Source organism: Hippopotamus amphibius, chromosome 17, assembly GCF_030028045.1.
Source record: "Hippopotamus amphibius kiboko isolate mHipAmp2 chromosome 17, mHipAmp2.hap2, whole genome shotgun sequence".
NCBI classification, from domain to species: domain Eukaryota; kingdom Metazoa; phylum Chordata; class Mammalia; order Artiodactyla; family Hippopotamidae; genus Hippopotamus; species Hippopotamus amphibius.
The window spans coordinates 41561835-41575088 of NC_080202.1; the positions used below are offsets into that span (position 1 = coordinate 41561835).

Sequence of the window (13254 nt, forward strand, 5' to 3'; positions counted from 1 at the left end):
AGGCCTTGGTCTGTGAATATGGGGGACGATGAAAGGATCTCCATGGTGCCTCACAGTTTGCAGGCAGGTGTTGGTAGGGTGGCCTTTACCTGCTTTAGCTTCTTACCACTTAGTCCGGTCTTTGTGTGTCCACAGTTTCTGTGAGCATCCCTTGCCTAGAACCAAGCTGTTTTACTGGAGCCAGTCCTACTCTCAAGACGACAGAGCATTACTGATGTCTGCTGTCTCCTCAGTGCCTAAACTCCTGCCCCAGGGTGGATCAATATTGCCCATATTGCCCCAGCCGGCTCCACTCAGGGCAGAGGCTGTAGAGGCTCCTGAAGGACTGCCCGCAGCATTCTGAGCAGGTCAAGAAAGCCAAGACTCTGGATTCCCAGGCCCAAGGCGATTAGATCCTTGGGAGTCAACCCAATTCAGCCCGATCTGATAAAGCAGGAACAGAGCTCAGGAGTAGCACTGAGCACATCCCAATGAATTCTTTATCTGTGCCAGAGAAGTTCTTGGGTCTGACCCTACCCCAAGCTTCTTCCATTCCAGGCCCAAAGCAGTAGGCACATTAAAGATGGATCCAACCAAGACCCAGAAGCTGGACACAGGGTAGGACTGGGTAGTGCCAGTCCTGATGACTCACTGCCCTCAGGCCTCAGGGACGCCAAGAGGCCACCCCTATGTCACTCAGTGGAAGAAGGATGAGTAATTGCCAACTTAGAAAATTGCCCTCTTGCCTGCCCCACCCACCACCCTAGAGCAACATCCTGGCCAGTAGGAGGTTAAATCCAGAAGGTCAAGGAGGGTGGAGCCCTGTGGTGTTCAGACTCCCTTCAGTGCTGGTGAAAGCCCAGAGTGTGGGCGTCCCAGGGGGTGGAGCTCTGAGCACTGGGGCTCCAACCAGTCCCACTAACAGCACTCCCACAGGAAGGGTTTGTGTAAATAAGGATTTTTTTTCCCTTCTCTTCTACAAATAAATTAAGAAACAAACTAGAAAATTGTCTGCACCCATTGAAGCCCTTGGGTGTGGGGTGTGCCCTGTCCCTGCAGGGCCCAAAGGGTCCATCCTTCCCTGAAATCTCAGAGCAGTCCAGGTCCAGGCTGGAGGCGCGAGAGAGGTCGTGACCTCTTGGCAAGCTCAGTCCTGCAGCTGCCCCAAACAGCCAGACTGTCCCTGGGGCTCGTCCAGGCCCGGGTGCTGGCCGGGCGGGGAGGTGTCTGGCAGGTCTTGGCATGGAGGAGAAGGACTGCTGCTGGGCCTCTCGGGGGAGGGGTTGGCCAAGTAGGCATTCACCAGCTGCATGATCTCTTCCACCTAAGAGAGGGCAGAGGGCAGAGTATAAAAGGGGCCACTGGGTTCTCCTCTGTCTCATCCTCCACCCAGGTTCCTTCCCAAGACCTTACGTGAGCTGCCCCCTGCAACCTTTCCTTCCTCATCATCACTCTCCCTCACCATGTGCCAACCACACTTGCTTCTTTCTGCTCCTCTAACATCCTAAGGTTATCCTCATCTCAGGACCTTTGCACTTGCAGGTCCCTCTGCCCGGAAGGCTGTGCGCCCAGATCTTCCTTTGGCTAGCTTAAGCATCCCTGACGTTGAGTATCTTTTCCTGACCATCCTACCTAATGCTATGGCCCCCTCCAGTCACTTCCTGTCTCACTACCCTCTCCTTTCTAGCATTTGTCACTATCTTAATCTTTGATTCCTTGTTTAGTGTCTTTGATCACTGCTGGATCCACACGGTTTAGAGCTGTACCTGGCCCATGCTCAGTGTTTAATAAATGTTTCTTGACATTCTCTCCCTTTCTTCCTCCTTCTACACCCTCTTCCCACTCACCTGGGGACTCTGCAGGAGAAGCTGGCTCTCTCCCACCCTCAATGCCAGGGTGTGGGGGCCCATTAGCTGGCAGGCGGCCACACGGCCATAGCTGACACTGTGGATGGGCTCTGTCTCACCGGGTCGGGAGAGGGACATGGCCTTGGCTCCCAGGCCCAGGCATAGCTTCTGTGGAGCACCCTGACCAGGCTCCTGCTGACAGACAGGCAGAGTCAGGGTGGAAGGAGGGGACCCTGCAGCATTATTTTTGGTGGGGGGGAGTTGGCTGTGAGCAAGAAGATTCCTGGTCCCCCCACCCCGCCCCCCCCATGATCCACAGCTCCAGAGAGTTGAGATCCCAGGGCCAGTGCCTCCTGAGATTTGAGATGGGCAGCTGTGCTGGGTGTAGGGAGTGAAGTGACCCACAATGGGGGCCTGTGGCTCTGGGGCAAAGGCGTGGGGCTCGGGCCGCCAGAGTCCCCCTCTCCCTTCTCCCCCTCACCGTGCTCAGCTCCAGAACGTCATACCGAGCAGCGCCGAACCCTGGACACTGCGCCGCCAGAGCCAGGTAGGCAGCCATGGCCTCAGCTCGGCCCATGCCCCGTAGCCGCTTCCAGCCTCCCAGCACAGCAGCCGCCGTGCCGGCGCCACCTCCTCCCTCGCGGGCCACGCTTCCCGCCGTGCGGCCGGCCCCGCCGCGCCGGGCCCGCTCCGCCCGCCTCTTGGCCAGGCCCGGGCTCCAGATTGCCCCGGCCAGCAGGGCGGCGGAGGGGGCAGGCCTGGGCACCGGGCGGGGAGGGTCTTCACGCGGCGGGGCCGGGGTGGGCAGCAGGCGGTCCAGGCGCGGCAGGGGCGCCCGCGGGGAGAAGTCCCGGTGCGGGCTCTGCGGGCTCAGCGCCGCCAGGGCGCGCAGCGTGTCGTCGGGCGGGGGCGGCCGGCCGCGCAGCAGCAGAGCGTGAGCCTACGGGGAGGCAGCGGGCGTCAGCGCGGCAGCCGCGGGGGCCCGTCGCCAGGACCCCTCGCGGAGAGGAACCTGAGGTCTGGGTTCGAGCCCCGCCTCCTCCGGGGTTGTCATCACCACGAAAGGCGACGGCCCAGAAAGGGAGGGGTTCAGGCTCCGGGGGGTCTCCGCGAGGAGTGAATGCCGGAGAACCTCACCTGCTCAAAGAGGAAGGGCAGTTCGTGACCGTCTGGGGACAGCCCCTCAGGATGCAGAGGTCCGTGAAGACGCAGACACAGTCTCCAGCCAGAGTCCGGCGGGTCCTCCAGCCCGGCTTCCTCCGCCGCCAAGCTGTGGAATGGAGAAGGGCGTGATGCTGCAGGGAAGCAGGGCCCCCAAGACGCGGGCCATAGGGAAAGGGGCGGGGCCAGATATTTGGGGCGGGGCCCGGACCGAGTGGACCGCGGAGGCGAGCCTGACTGCAAACCGCCCGCGATCAGGAATCCATCTGTGAACCAATGAACTTGACTGTGCCAGGCAAATGACAAGAGCCGGGTTAAGGTTTGCTTAGGGATTGAGCGAAGCTGAGAGGCGAATGGGCTAACGGAGGGCAAGGGCTGGGGCTGGACATTTACTTCTCAAACCTGGTGAGCACGTCGGCCACGAGAGTCCCCCCGGCCAGAGCTCGCTCCTGGGCTCCTCGCTGCTCGTACAGCGCGAATGCATTGCGGCTCCGGGTCAAGCCCAGCCGCCCCACCAGCTCTCGAGCAACCTGGAGGGGAGAGAGCATAAGAGGAAAGTCAGACCCAGACCGCGCAGGGGTCTTGCCAGTACTTCTGGAGGAGTCCAACTGGAGGGGTCTTTCAGGCCTCCCTTACCCAACTGATGACTCTCAGACTCGAGCAAACCCAGGGCCCAGGCACCAGGAGAGCCAGGCTTGGGAAGCTGGGAGGAAGGTTGAGATTTCAGGGGTTTTCTCTGGTCTTACCTCTCCGGCTGTGGTGTGGGAGTCTATGGCCACAGGGCAGGCACCAGCCCCCGGACAGTGCACGGTGCACAACAACTCCTGCCGTCGGCTCAGGGCGGAAATCTCTGCCAGCGACGGCACCAGCTCCCGGCCCCGCGTCCGGCCCAGCGCTTTCCGTATGAAGCGCGCATATTCCGCTAGTTCCGAGTCCGGGAGCGCCTGCTCAGTCCTGGGTTACGGAGAAGGACTTCAGGGTCAGTGCTCCGAGGGCTTTCCTTCTCCTCCTCCCTACTGCCTTTTGCGTTTATAGTTTCTTTCACCTCGCCGACTCCCTCCCCCTCCAACTCTAAGTTCCCTGAAGGCAGCGCCACCGGCTTTTTTGAATCTACCCCGATGCTCCGTATGGAGCTGAATTACTTTCTAAGGCCCCAAGCAGCTTTCTCCTAACTGCCCCCTCCCACTTCCCAGAGTTTCCATGATCCTCCTTTGGGTTGAAATCCAAACTTCAGCTGCATTCTGCTTTCCAACCTAAAAGCCCTCGCGCTGGACTGCATCAGCCCGGAGGAAAAACAGCCTTTTAGTAATTCCTCTACCCAAAGTGGGAGACTTTTTGTAATTCCTCTGCCCGCAAGTGGGATATGATCTTGTAATTCCCACAAAGGCACTGTGCATATTAGCAGCGGCCCTGACCTTGGGCAAGTCCCTTCCCTTCTCTGGGTCCAAGTTCTCCATCTGCCAAACCCTTTGGAAAGGTCTGCCATTCTTTTCCAGCCCCTTAGCTCCCTTGCCTTGGCCTTATCCCCAAGCCTCCCCTCTCACCTCTCCAGATGCCCCAGGAGGTGCCCCCGTACAGCACCCCCAGGACGGAAGGTGCAGCTCATGCAAGTGAGGAGCTGCCAGTACCGCAGAGCCGCAGGGTCTTGGGTAGCTGGAGGCCCGGGGGGGCCCGCGGGGCCCGAGGTCTGCTTAGCCAGCTGCAGGAAGAGTTCGTCTCGGAGCGCTGGCAGGTCCCGGCAGGTCTGGAGCACACCCTGCATCAGGGGCCCGGGGCGCCGCGCCCCCTCCAGGGCCTGAAGCGCCAGGAACAGCCGCACCGCCTCCTCGCGCAAGGGAGCGTAGCCCGGACCTGCGGGAGGGTGGGGGCGGAGGGACGGTTTGGAGAGGGGACGCAGAGCTGGGCCCTGGGAGGAAGGCTTGGACCAGGGTAAGGTCAGAGGGAGTATAAAGGGACAAGGGTGGTAAGGAGGGAAGAGTGCGAAGGACAGGAAGAGTGAAGGGAAAGCAATGGTCCCTACAGAGCCAAATTCAACCCCTCCCTCCCAGGAATCTCCCCCTCCAGGTCCCCTAAGTCCGCACTTTGAGTTAGTAACTTGGAGGGATGGACTAAAGGACACAGGGTCAAACCTCAGATTCTGCAATTGGGTAGTGAGAGCCATCACCATGCGCCAGAAAACCAGGGTTCTTCTCCCAGCTCCCCTTAATCCTCTAGCTTGAGTACCTGGGCCTGTCACTATTCCCTTTGGGGGAGAAGCGTAAATCGATGAGGTCAGCACAGTCTCCCAAGGTGGTGGATTTTCCACCACTTGTAAAGTTGTATGCCATGGTGTTGAGAGTATAATGAAAGAACAGAAGAGAGAGTGTAAAAACCCATGAAGGAACATCAGTAGTCAGAATGAGACCCAAAGAGAAGGCGGTCAAAGGGGACCTTTACTTTCTGTGCTGGCTTTCCCTCCCCGTCTACCCTGGGTATCAGTCTGCTCTCTCAGCTTCTGGTTTCATCTTCATCCTTTGAAAAATGAGGGGCTGGGTAGGCCCCCTGAGGACTCCTAGATCCCTATCAGGTGAGGCGTTCAGATTCCCTATTCAAGGGACTTGGGCCATGGCACTACTCACCTGGGGCACTGACTCCGTAGGGCAGGGGCAGGAGTGGGGCGTACAGGGCCCCGCTGGTGTGCCGCAGAATCGGGTTCCGTCTGTAAATAAGCGCCACGGCTTCCGGGTCCCCGCAACTCTCCTAGAGGCCAGGGAAATGATCACAGTGATGGAGAAGCGGGCTCCCCGTGAACCCAGAAAGGTTATGGGTCCACCACCCTCCTCTTTCTCCATGAAGTTCCCCCCCCGCCCCCCGCACCTGAATGTCCCTGAGCAGCAGCTGGGTGGGGGTCTCCAACGGTGCCTTGGAGGCGATCACTTCTCGCAGCGCCACTCCCCAGCGCTCTGCCTCGGCCTGGCGGGGCGAGCAGAGCCGAACGCTATGCTTCCGGCCAGACACGGTCACGGACCACAGACCTGGAGGAGAGAGATGCCACGGAGGGCAATCAGAGCTGGCTGGGGCAGCTGCCTAGGGATGTAGGAGAATCCCCATGAGGTCTCACCAGTCTCCTTGGGCCTGCGCTCAGGGCCGGTCACCGAGCATAGGCTGGTGAGCACGAGGCTCCCTAGGCGTCGCGCCCCCCTCCCGCTGCTGCTGAACTGGTCCAAGGAATCCCGCGTGAGCACGAACCAGGCTCGGCGCGGGGGCAACCAGGGCCGCGTCCCTCCTCCGCGGGGCTCGCGGTACAGCCAGCCTTCGGGGAGAAGGAGGGAAAGGGGATCAGCCGGAGAAGACATTATCCCCTGGAGGGTTGGGATTGGGGCCTCTGGAGTGCATGAGGTGGATCCCCACCTTTCACAACGACGTCTGGGTCGTCTTCTGACGGCCCCTTCTCCGGGATGAGGCTTCGCGTCTCCTCCCAGCTTTGCAGCCTGGGCAAGAGGGGAGCGAGGGTTGGGCAAGTCTGCCGGTCCTGCACCCTGCCTCCAGGAGGCTCCGATCTAAAGGCTCCCCAGACCACGAGGGGTGCCTGCTTCCGGGCAGGGCACCCCTCCCCCAGGCTGTGGGAACTGCTGGGCCGTTCTGACCTCGCACCAGAAATAGCCCGGACCCCCCCTTCCTCCCGCGCCCCCAGCCGGACCGCCCCCCGGGACCCCGGCCAAACCACCGCGTCCGGGCCTAAGGCCTCTCCCTTATTGCACAACCTGGGGAGGGAAGACTGCGAGGATGGGGGTCCCAGGAACCGGCTGCAGTCTCCAGACCATGGGACTCAGGGGCTGAGCTCACCTGTCTGAGACTGGCCCGGTCCTCACAGGCTGAGTCAGAGTCACATCTAGGGGACCCTGGGGAAACAGGCAGGGCAGCCCTCAGGCTCAGAACCCCCCTTGCAGGATGCTCAGGGGATTGAGGAATTAAGGAGTGGGGTGGTGACTGTGACTGTGACTGAGGGAGCTGAAGCCACTGGGCTCGCCCCTTCCACAAGTCTCTACAGAACAGCCCAAGCTAAGAAGCCAAGACTCTTGCCTTGTCTCTGTGATTCTTTAAAGAGGCAATCAGAGGTAGGGTAGAGTAGAAAAAGCACCGGGCAGAGAGTCAGGAGACCTGGGTTCTAATACCAGCTCAACCACTAACTCCCATCACAGACTGTGGAACCTTGGCAAGCCCCCTTGAGTCTTTGGGCCTTAGCTTCCCAGTCTTTGAAAACAGAGAGGTGGATGAAGTCCTTTCTTGCTCTGGCAGGCTCAAAGTCACCCCCTCCTCATTTTCCCTTGGTTGGCTGGCGGGTGTTCAGGCTGGCAGGCAGGCGATAGGCATGAAGGTGAATGAAGGGAAGAGGGACCCTCTCAGTATAGGGCTTTCTCAAGAGCTTCTTATACCCTCCATAGGCACCCTTGAAACTCAGTGGTAAGCAAAGACCCTGCCCTTTTGCTGGGGCTCAGGCCAGGCTGAAGAATACTCTCCGTGGGAGGTACAGTCCAGGATTTTGCCCTCCCCCACCGCCACCCCCTGTGTCCTGGAACTTCTACTGTAGACTGGGGTCTAAGAGAGGCCGAAAACCCATCCAGGAGCCAGGTCAGGCAGGAACTGTGCCATAGTCCCATTGCGTCCAGGCAGCTAAAGCCAGGAGGGGGAGGTGGGGGAGGGGGGCCAGGGACACCTGTCCCCAAGCTGGGGGGTGGGGGTGGGGTGGAGGTGGAGCATGAGGGAAGCAATGGCAGTGGTTCACAAAGCCGACCCTGCCCAGGGTGGAAGCTTGTGGACGCCTGGGTCCTGTGACTTCGGGGGGGACGCAGATCCTTTTATTTTCTGAAGGGTCTGAGAGGGGCTCCGAGCCACACCACCAGAGGGGCAGGTGCTGACCCCTCTCTTAGCCCAAATCCCCTAATCGCAGTCCCCTGCTTCCCTCCCTCCCCCCCCCTCTATATTTATCCGCCCTCCGCCTCCGCCAGGTGCTGGCGCCGGCCCCGGCGGCGCAGCCCGCCCCACCCGGGCACTGAGCCACCGGGCCTGCTGCGGACCCCTCAGCGGGGGATGGGAGCCTGACCCAGGCCACAGCACACACGAGTCTGGTTGCCCAGAGTCTGGCTGCTGGCGTGCAGGGGCATCAGAGAGGGGATGTCGGGGGACGATGGTCTCCCACACCAATAGAGCCTCAGTTTCCCCACGGGGAGATTCGACAAGACCCGGGAGCCAAGCGTCCCTCATCATTCCCTAAGGAATTCCCCAGGAGCCTCACCAGGGACGGCCAAGAGTTCTGTCCAGAGTGTCAGGGTAATGATGAGTGGTCCTCGGAGAGTTTTGGCCCCCAGCCCCCTCTCCATGGGGTCCCCGCCACGGACCCCAATCTGAGGATACCTGCCTCCCCTCGCCCAGGCCCTCGGGGCGGGAACTCCCGCATCTGGCCCCAGCGCTCAGCGCTCCTGAACTGGGAGCGGAGCGGACCCAGGCGTCCGAGCCGCCCAGCCGGCCTCGCCACATTCCTCGGCGCTGGCGGAGGCGGAAGGAGACGGGATGGGACGCGGGCCCGACGGGGAAGGGAGAGGCAGGGCCAGGTCGGGCCAGGCGTGACGCCTCCCCTGCCCCAGGGCCCCCAGCAGGTGGACAGCGCCCAGCGTGCTGCGCGAGGCCCACAGGCACATCCCGAGGTGGGCTGCTGCTTCAGCTCTCGGGGGCTTCTGGCCCCCAGGCAAAAACGTCTCCCGAGTCCCCAGTCCGCAACAGCGCAGCGTTTGGCTGGAGTCTGGAGCGGGATCAGGCGTGACGGCTGGTTGTAGTGAGAGGGATTGAGACAAGGCTCCAACCCCCCTGGGACTTACCCTCCCGCCGCCCCCTGGACTCGGGGTCCGTAGCTCAAAGGTCTCCTCGTCTTCGTCTTCGTCCCCGTCTCCGCTAAGCTCGCCGTCCCCGTAGTCCCGGTGCAGAAGAGTAAAGCCTCGACGGCAGCAGAGGAGCCACCACAATCCCCCGGGGAGAGGCATCCGGGCGAGCAGCCGGGAGATGGGGGCGCGGGCAGCCGGGGCTGAGCTGCAGGGGGTCGGAGAAACTGGCGGGGCTCCGACCCGAGCGGGGGAAAGATGAGGAGGGAGGAGGGAAAGGGAGAGGGGGACTGGGAGGAGGCGGTGTCTGGCTCTGGGGTGCAAGGGGTCGCTAGCTAGAGCCTCTGGGGGGGCTTAGAGTCTGGGCCCCCGGAGGGGGAGGGGGGGAAGCGTCCAGGGGTGGGGGGGAGGAGGGAGCAATGTCCGGAGCTGGGAAGTAGTGTCCGTTGTAGTGTCCAGCCCTGTGGGGAGCAGTGTCCGGTGCAGTGTCCGAGGCGGGCAGTTGTCCAAGCTCCAGGGAGGGTCGTGTCCGGTAGGGCGTCCGGTGGCCGGGGCCCGGGCCGCGCGCGCTGCGCTCCCTGCAGCCCCGGGACTGGCGCGCTAGGAGCTCGAGCACAGTGCGGGGACCCCGCCTCCCCAACCCCTCCCCTTCGGGCCCCCCCTCCCTCTTCTTTCTCTCCTCCCTTCTTTACAAGGCTGTGTCCAGTTTTCGTCACAGCCTCCTCTGTCCAATCCCTGTGCCTGGCGCCGGGCGCGGCCACCAATCAAGCTACTGAAACCGCGGCGCGTTGCATCATGTGCCCCTGGCTTGGTGACAGCGGGGAGGGGCAGGGAATTAGGAGGGAGGGGGTAGTGCGATGTTAGCCACGCCCCCGCCTCTGAGGTCGGACGCGGACTGCTAGTGACGTCACGGAAGCCCGCCTTCATGCTCCTGTTTTAACTCTTGGCTCACCAACCAACAAATTAAACGCGCTCTTGAGCAGGAGCTTTGGAGAACAAAGTGCCCACAGGGCATAGAGAAATGCTCCGACTGCTGCCCTCTGAACCCCCGTCTCGCCTCAGGGTTCCTGAGAAAGGAAAGAGCCTTAGCAACCTGCGCCAGGCACAGTCCTAGAGGTAGCCCTCCGCCCCTGGATGACGGAGTCCAGTTCCTCGATCTTAGCCACCTCCTTTTGAGGTGAAGAAGCTGGGGCAGACACTCCGGGAAAGTTCAGACCAAGACAGGAAATAAAGTCTAATTTAGAGCTCAGAGCTCACAACTCCAACCGAACTCCAGCTGGGAGCGTGACTTGGGATTCTAGGGAATTCCGTGATCTTCGAATGGAGTGGAGGCTTCTCAGGGTGACTATCCTAACGCTCTGTGTAGGAAGGGGTTAACCGAGGCTCTAAGCGAACGGGGCGGGGCCAGGGGAGGGGCCGGGCCCGGTCGACCGCGGGCGCGCGCGTGCGTTGCTGACTCAGCGGCGATTCCTGCGATCTCCCGCGGAGGGTTCCAGGTTGGCCCCCGGTGGATGGCGTGTGGGACCCTCTGAGGATCGGCGCCATCTCCGGGCTTTCCCTGGATCCTGGCCCCTGGAGGCCGTGGTTCTTGTTTTCAGCCTCCGGAGGCTCCGGGAAGGAAGGCTAGCCCAAGCTGGGCGGGGCGGGACAGGGCGGGGACGACTGGCCAGCGCCTCCCTGGAGACATCCCCGCCACGCTCCGCCCTTCTTGCCCTGGGTCCCCAGACTCCAGGCTGGAGTGGTCGGGGCAGCTTTGCTGACCGGATATTAAACTGCGAGAGTTCTCGCACGTGGACACCATTCTGCCTGTCGTGACTGTGTAAAACAAAGACCAGGAATCAATGTCTCAAGAGGCCATCCCATCCCAGCCCTGCCCTCGCCCCAGATGACAGTGGCCTGCGCTGAGACTTCCTAGGGATGGAAACACCACAGCCATATACTCTCTTCCCTGTCTGGATCCCAGGCCCTTGCCTGAAGTGAAGTTCTTTCCGTTGTCTAAGCTCTCTCTTTTCGGCCGGCTCAGTGCATTCCCTCTGACCCCGTCCCCAAGGAAGATGGAGAATGGCTGTCACCCCATCCCCACCACGCCCGTGATAACCACTCTCTGGAAATTTGCACATTGTAATTCTCTCCTTGGATTTTCTCCAAGGTGAAAAACTCCGACTCAACTTTTTAAATTACTTTTTTCTCTCCACCAGAGAACCTTAGAAGGGACTGTAGAGTGGTAATCGAATCCGAAAGCACACCCAAAACGGGAATCTCCTGGCCCCATTCCTACCCCTACACCAGGCATAGGCACACACACATGTCCCCGACAGCCTCGGCCTGAACATTCCAGAGGCCGGGAACTCGGTACTTGCTAAGGCAGCCATTACTGGATAGCACTCTGGTTGTTAGAAAGCTCTTCCTTACACTATTTCAGGAGGAACCCCCGCCCCTCCTTGCCTGGCAGCTTTCCCACCTCACCTCTGTTGGCAGAGACCGGGTGAAGGTGGAGGGGGTGTCAGTGCCTAGAGCTTTAGCAGGCTCAGCAGCCCCCCACCCCCACCCAGGCTCTCAGCGGCTTCCACTCAAGAGCCAAGTGCGGCGCAGCGGGAAGGGGCGGGGGCTGGGGGGACCCACCAGCTCTGCCCTGCTGCAAATCACTTCCAAGCCGACGACTCAAAAATAGTAACAGTTGTCGGGTTGCCCCTCATTTCCATATTGTCGGTTTAATGTGAAGTACAGAAGCGATTCCTTAGGTCCCTACCTCTTTCTCAGTGTCCCCCGCCTACTCCCCCTTCCCACTACCCTCCCTGGAATCATTTCCCAGCCCGCCCCCTCCTCTTGATTCGCAATCCTAGTGGTCCCAGAAGGAGACACTGTTGGTCTCAGTGGGAGCTGAGCAGGAAGAAAGGCGGGGCCGACGGGGGCAGCGGCCGCGGGGGTGAGGCCCTGGACTGCAGCCCCCACCCCGTAGCAGCCTCCGCAGGTCCTCGCGGAACCGCAGGCCCAGAAAGGCGTAGAGCACGGGGTTGAGGCCGCAGCGGGCGAGGGCCAAACCCCCAGTCACCAGCAGTGCCAGATCCTTGCGCTTGCTGGCGGGGCAGCTCCGCTCGCGGGCCGCCAGGAGGTCTGCAGTATCCAATAGCAGGGCGAGACTGTAGGGCAGCTGTAGCACCACGAAGGCCGCCACCAGGGCCACCACGACGCGCAGCGCGCGCCGGCGCTCGGGCCCCCTGGTGGCCAGCAGCGTGCGGCCCAGGAGCGCGTAGCAGGCCGCCATGACCCCCAGGGGCAGCGCGAAGCCCAGGACCACCTGTGCCACGGCGCTCGCCCCCTTCACCGTCTGCGTGAGGCCCTCGGGGAAGATGAGGCGGCAGCGCCGCTGGCCTTCCCGCTGCCCATCCTGGCTGAAAAGGAGAGCAGGCAGCGCCAGGAGCAGAGACAGCAGCCACACGATGACTGAGACCAGGTGTGCGCGGCCCGGCGTCGAGGGCCTCGGTCCAGCCGGGAGGGCCCGCGCGATGGCCACGTAGCGGTCGGCGCTGATACAGGCCAGGAAGAGGAAGCCGGCATGGAAGGAGGCCGAGTAGAGGCCCGAGATGGCGCGGCAGGTGGCACTTCCCAGACTCCAGCCCTGCAGAGCCCCAGCTGCGGCAAAGGGCAGGGTCAGGGCCAGCAAAAGGTCAGCCAGGGCCAGCTGGAGCAGGTGGGCGGAGGTGGGGGAGCGCGCAGTGCGTCGTGCCGCCAGATGGGTGGCCAGGACAAGGCCATTGCCGGCCAGACCCAGCGCAGCCACCGTCAGGGAGACACTGGGTTGGAAGGCCCGACTGAAGGCCTGGACATCGGCCTTGTAGCAGAGCTCTGGCAACGGCTCAGCCGAGTATGCCTCCTCATCATCCCCGGAGTAGGGCCCCCAGGAGACCTGGGGAGGCCAAAATGAGAAGAGAGACCTTATGAGACCTGACTCCACCACAAGCCTCCCCCTCCCACACATGCATTCCAAGCTGGGAGCTCCTGTGTGACCAAGTATAATGGTACAGTACACAGGGAGAAGACATAAACTCATCTCCACACTCTTCCTACCACACCCTCAATGGGCCTTGGCCTCCCTTGTACTCCTCCTGCCTCTACATCCAGCTTCCTGGGTGACCTTGAGCAAATCACTTGTTCTTTCTGGCTCTCCAGTTGCCTAATATGTAATGTCGAGATTAGAAATCCCGACCAACCCACCTGGCAGGGTTGTTTGAAATGAGGATTGTTTGAAATAAGGAAGATAGTGAGTGTGAAGCATCTGTGCTCTCCATAGGCCAAGCCTCTGTATTATTAATAAATCTTAGAGCATCAGTTCCTTTGCAGCGCCCTCTCCTGGAAGAACCCCCACATGCAGGCTTTACCTCAGACCTGGTCCCTGGACTACAGGCTTGGTC

General features: G+C 61.4%; 2 protein-coding genes across 5 annotated transcripts; both read right to left on the reverse strand.

The window, feature by feature from the left end:
* Nucleotides 1–73: 73 nt before the first annotated feature.
* On the reverse strand, nucleotides 74–9466 carry PLEKHH3 (pleckstrin homology, MyTH4 and FERM domain containing H3). 4 transcript variants are annotated; one of them, XM_057715441.1, is made up of 13 exons: nucleotides 8843–9462; nucleotides 6813–6868; nucleotides 6378–6457; nucleotides 6088–6279; nucleotides 5844–6001; nucleotides 5606–5726; nucleotides 4532–4838; nucleotides 3734–3941; nucleotides 3390–3517; nucleotides 2964–3096; nucleotides 2308–2766; nucleotides 1827–2018; nucleotides 74–1303 (listed from the first exon to the last, which is right to left on the reverse strand). In XM_057715441.1, the coding sequence occupies exons 1-13, from the start codon at nucleotides 9002–9004 to the stop codon at nucleotides 1127–1129; spliced, it is 2373 nt and encodes a 790-aa protein (XP_057571424.1). In that variant the 5' UTR covers nucleotides 9005–9462; the 3' UTR covers nucleotides 74–1126. The 4 variants fall into 4 exon arrangements, 2 of the variants coding, with proteins under 2 accessions (XP_057571424.1, XP_057571423.1); XM_057715440.1 differs by having other exon boundaries at nucleotides 3381–3517; nucleotides 8843–9461; XR_009049980.1 differs by having other exon boundaries at nucleotides 1166–1303; nucleotides 2333–2766; nucleotides 8843–9466.
* A 2212-nt stretch (nucleotides 9467–11678) lies between these two features.
* CCR10 (C-C motif chemokine receptor 10) lies at nucleotides 11679–12821 on the reverse strand. Its single transcript, XM_057716359.1, has one exon. It carries the CDS (start codon nucleotides 12819–12821, stop codon nucleotides 11682–11684), a length of 1140 nt encoding a protein of 379 aa, XP_057572342.1. The 3' UTR covers nucleotides 11679–11681.
* Nucleotides 12822–13254: the final 433 nt, after the last annotated feature.

Excerpts from the sequence above, each read along its gene's own strand:
- PLEKHH3 (XM_057715440.1), bottom strand. The coding sequence starts at position 9,004 with ATGCCTCTCCCCGGGGGATTGTGGTGGCTCCTCTGCTGCCGTCGAGGC. Across the intron at positions 4,839-5,605 it reads CTACGGAGTCAGTGCCCCAG|GTCCGGGCTACGCTCCCTTG; the intron begins GTGAGTAGTGCC and ends ACCCTCCCGCAG. Across the intron at positions 2,767-2,963 it reads TGCCCTTCCTCTTTGAGCAG|GCTCACGCTCTGCTGCTGCG; the intron begins GTGAGGTTCTCC and ends GCCTCCCCGTAG.
- CCR10 (XM_057716359.1), bottom strand. The coding sequence starts at position 12,821 with ATGTGTGGGAGGGGGAGGCTTGTGGTGGAGTCAGGTCTCATAAGGTCT.